At 34.6% G+C, this 4,451-nt stretch overlaps 1 protein-coding gene across 1 annotated transcript; it reads right to left on the reverse strand.

Annotated features, from left to right (window-relative positions):
* Window positions 1–660: 660 nt before the first annotated feature.
* On the reverse strand, window positions 661–2,477 carry LOC115969581. Its single transcript, XM_031089256.1, has 2 exons — window positions 1,123–2,477; window positions 661–1,010 (listed from the first exon to the last, which is right to left on the reverse strand). The coding sequence occupies exons 1-2, from the start codon at window positions 2,376–2,378 to the stop codon at window positions 920–922; spliced, it is 1,347 nt and encodes a 448-aa protein (XP_030945116.1). The 5' UTR covers window positions 2,379–2,477; the 3' UTR covers window positions 661–919.
* Between the last annotated feature and the right edge of the window lie 1,974 nt (window positions 2,478–4,451).

Below are 4,451 nucleotides of genomic sequence, written 5' to 3' on the forward strand. Positions count from 1 at the left end.
ACTAAATTAAGAATTTAAAATAAGAAAGCAATATTTCATATTTAACTAAATAACCACGTAAAACATGGGGCAAAAATCACGGAGGAGCATCTAAGCCAGAGAAAAAAATTCCTACCAGTCCAGCGTCCATTTTGTTCATCCTAAAACCTTTTTTTTCTAAATATTTAATATAGGAAACTTTCTAAAGAAAAGCCCTTTGGCCTCGCCTCGATTTTTTTTTTTTTTTTTTTTTTTTAAGCTCATGCCACATGCCCCATGCCCAAGAGCATACCTGCTATAAGACTAGGGTTTTAGTTGTCAATGTTATGCTTTGTTTATTGTTACGTCTTTTGCATTTTATAGTCATGGGACTTAAATGTGACTTTCAACATAGTTAGATGGTCAAGATTTTACTTTTATATAACAGATGAAGGATTAGGATTCCAAAGGTTACTAAATGCTATTAAAAATAACCTCTTTTGGGGTAATTGTAGGCAACCTAAACAAAGAAATTGATCTACTATTATTTTAACATTAACCCAAATTATATCTAGCCAAAAAATTTAAATTAAACAAATAAAAAGCGCTACTTCAGCATCTCAATGCTTTTTAGACACATCCAACCTGCTCTGAGTCTGGACCAGAGGCTTCTGAACAAGCTAGGGCCAAAAACCGATTGCCATTTTAAATTCCAATTGATAATTTGGTTTCTAACAATCAATATCCATAGATTTTATGAAGAAAATTTGAGTAGTCTAGTCACACAGGATTTTCATAAAACAGAACAACTAGCAAGGTGGCAAGTTCAAAAGCAGGAAAAATACATAATTACACAACACTAAGAAAGCCTTTAATCAAAACGATTATATAACATATAACATAGAGTTGAGTCCTTCATCTATGTTCCAATACTGCAGGATTGAATAAAGAATACCTTTTTTTAGTACTCTGAGCAAGCCCTTATCTTAATAATCTTCGGTTCCTCTGATGTCTTTGGTTTCTTCTTCTTTGGTGGTTGAGTTCCATGATTGCTGCAAGTTTTACAGGCACACATAAATGATTAGCAATTCCTACATTAAAGGGCAAAAGATGATAGCTAGCTAGAACTAATTGAGTGTGCGTGTGAGAGAGTAGGAAACCTACGTAATCATGCAGTCCAACAAATCTATTTTGGCATCCAGTGAGTACTTCTGAATGGATAGAACATATAGAGGAGGCTCGTCTGCGTACTGATCATTGGTGTGAAAAAATGCAGAGAGGTCAAGTACGAAACAATAAAGAAAATTAGAAGTCTTTTTGGCTCGCTTGTTGGAGCTCAACAGAAGGCAGAATTTGTGATCGGATAAGTGGAGAAGACCAGGCATAATCCAACAGAAATATTCAGAATCCCCCAAAAATGGTGTAAGGTTGAGCCTTTGACAAGCCCACGATTTCGATTCTAAATCAAATCCATAGATAGAGCATGCATTCATATTCGTCATAGATTCGATGGAAGCCCAATAGGCCTTAGTATGATCAACAACTACAGCCCTTCCAAATAGAATATCTGAGCTAGCTACCGCCCAATGCTGCTGAAGCCAAGTTTCCCATCTAGAAGACACAACATTGTATTTTAAAAAATCAGCTCGCATGTTGTTTTCTCTGCTATTGCTCAGATCAACCACCATAATCTCGTGTTTGTCTTTCTCCGACTCCAAATGAGCGTAAACAATTTCATCGAATTTGCTTCTGATATCAGAGCAGGGTGGGTTTGGTAGGCTTTCCCAGGTTTCCAAAATGGGGTCATAAACCTCCATCCATCCACGGCCGGAGGAACGATCTTCGAGTATGGGTTCGAAACCATATAAACCGCCAAAAACATAGAGCTTGCCGTCTACAACAATGGTCTGAGGGTCTTTTCTGCGGTTTTTCATGGGCTCACCGAGCTGCTTCCATCCCAGATCAGGACATGTAAGGTCAAGGGTCCAGACAAACCTACTGGGCATATAGATATCATTCAGAGGGCAGTAGTCTTCGGGGCCTATAACATCTCCAAGTTCAGACGTAGGGGTCTTTAGATAGCCACCAGCAGCATACAGATGGTTGTTTAACAGTGCGAAGTATCTAGAGCTGCAAGGTTCCTTGGGAGTGGCCACTGAAAACGGAGTGAGATTCTTTGGGGTGAAGTTGCTGATATCCTTTACCTTTACTCCGTGAATTAACGAGTTGAGTGGAGCAGCTGGACGTGTGAGAAAGTATAAAAGAGGAGGACGGGCTTCACGGTCTGGGACCTTAATGGTATAACACCTCACTTCATCGATCAATTTTTGCGCACAGATACAGATCTCATATTCACCGTCAAGATCATCTAAACTCCCCCAACCTATATTCTCCTCCACCTCCTCCTCCATAGGATCCATAGCGTTTTCCTTTTTTTTTTCTTTGAGATTAGGTTGGATGCGAGAGATAGAGATATTGAAAGGTTTGGGAATTAGGGTTAGGGTTGGGAATGGGTGACGATAGAGACTCACACGGACTAGCGAGTATTTACACGGATCCGAGTATTTATAGTATTTACAAGGTTGTTGAGAGATTTTTATATTTTTTATAAAAGTTGTATCAAATTTTTTTTTTTTTTTTAATTATGGTTTATTAACAATTATTCTAAGGGCATCTGTTAACATGATCGAAAATAAAATGCCCTAAGTCCCGTTTGTTGTTTACTGTTTGCTGTTCTTTTTTTTTAGGACAAAATTTAGTTAAAAATTAGTTGTAGCCAAGTGCTACAATCTTACTCAATATCTTTTTTATTGTAGGTAAATTTTGAGAATTCCACCATTGGATTACATCATATTCTTATATCCTTCATACTTGCAAAATTTCTAGAAAATTAAAGATCAATGGCTCCATCAATAAATTGTTTAAATTGCTATTTTTTGTAATTTTTAAAATTTTGCATAAAATATAAGTTTATAGATTGTATAGTATATAATATCTAATTGACATAAAATTTGACATGTGTATTAAGAGTGTAAAGAACATGCAATTCAACGGTTAGATTATCAAAATATGTAGTAAAGTTTATTTTGTAACTAAAATTTTTTCATTTTTTTTATATCTATACTACTATTAATGGGCTTTCCCTGTTTGGGATCCTCAATTTTGATGATCAAAATACTCTCAAATTTACCAATTTATAAAACTTAAATAATAGGGTTAGATATCTATTCTACTATTTAAGGGGCTTCCCTTATTTGGAATCCTCAATTTTGATGCCTAAAATACCCTCAAATTTACCAATTTGTAAAACTTATATAATAGGGTTAGATATGTATAATTACTGATTTAAAAACTCCTAAATTTTAGCTAAATTATAAATAAATAAATAAAAATAGTTTCTTCTATGATTCAAAACGACGCCATTTTGGCTCTTTTTTAAAAATAAATTTTGTAATTAAAATAAAAATAAAAAATTGTTATTAAAAAAAAAAAGAAACAATTTGGGGAACGGCGTCATTCCCTTTAGTCGAAATCAAAACACAAAAAATAGAAATCGTTCCCCTTACCTTAGACTAGTGGCGACTCCAGAATTGTTTTTCAGATGTAAACTTAAATTAATAATAATTTAGTAAAAAGAGAACTTGAATTTATCGAATTATAGACAAAAAAATGCAAATACATTATTTTTTTATAGAAGAAATATATGAAGTTTTACAATTTCCTTTTAAGAGTTTTCATATTCAAAATAGTTACATGATAGTTCATTATTAATTGTCATTATCTAAGATTATCAAAAAAAAATGTCATTATCTATTATCAATGTGGATAGGTGTGATCATTTTATTTTCTTAAGTTTGTATAACATTTTTATTTTTATTCAGTTGTTATTTCCTATTTGTCATTTTTTTTTATAAAAAAATATTTCATTGTTTTTATAAAAAAATATTTTAAACAAAATGACAAAACTAAACCCATAGGCATTGTTTTAATTATTGACCCATATAGCCACATTCATTTATACATAAATAATATACTAAGTGTCTACTTAACTAATCAAATACTTGAAACATCATTTACTTTTTTAACAATATATATACATGTGGGGCCCGGCCCAGAAATAATGGGCCAAAAACCAAATTCAGGCCCGTCCGAGGAGCTTCCAGTCCAAAGAAAAACCACGTATGAAACATTACTCAACCCCAATAAACGCCAAGGGAGCCTGTCCGAGGAGTAATTCCTCCTCGGACATCACGAAACCCAGAAGAGGAGCTCTCCCAGCCACTTCAGTTCATCCTCCCAACATAAAAAATGAATAAAATCCGAAATATCTCATGGGGAGCTGCCACCACATTAATTGCGCCCCAACCACCCCCTTGGCCGCATTAATGAGGAAATAACCCCTGAACAGTACCGCCTTGGCCTCTGCAACTCACAAAGGGAGAGATGGTGGCGTCTGATGGGACAGGTACTCAAGTAGATACTTGGATGATCAA

The sequence above is a fragment of the Quercus lobata genome, chromosome 11 (assembly GCF_001633185.2).
Source record: "Quercus lobata isolate SW786 chromosome 11, ValleyOak3.0 Primary Assembly, whole genome shotgun sequence".
Lineage (NCBI taxonomy): Eukaryota > Viridiplantae > Streptophyta > Magnoliopsida > Fagales > Fagaceae > Quercus > Quercus lobata.

Excerpts from the sequence above, each read along its gene's own strand:
- LOC115969581 (XM_031089256.1), bottom strand. The coding sequence starts at position 2,378 with ATGGATCCTATGGAGGAGGAGGTGGAGGAGAATATAGGTTGGGGGAGT. Across the intron at positions 1,011-1,122 it reads TTGTTGGACTGCATGATTAC|CAATCATGGAACTCAACCAC; the intron begins GTAGGTTTCCTA and ends TAAAACTTGCAG.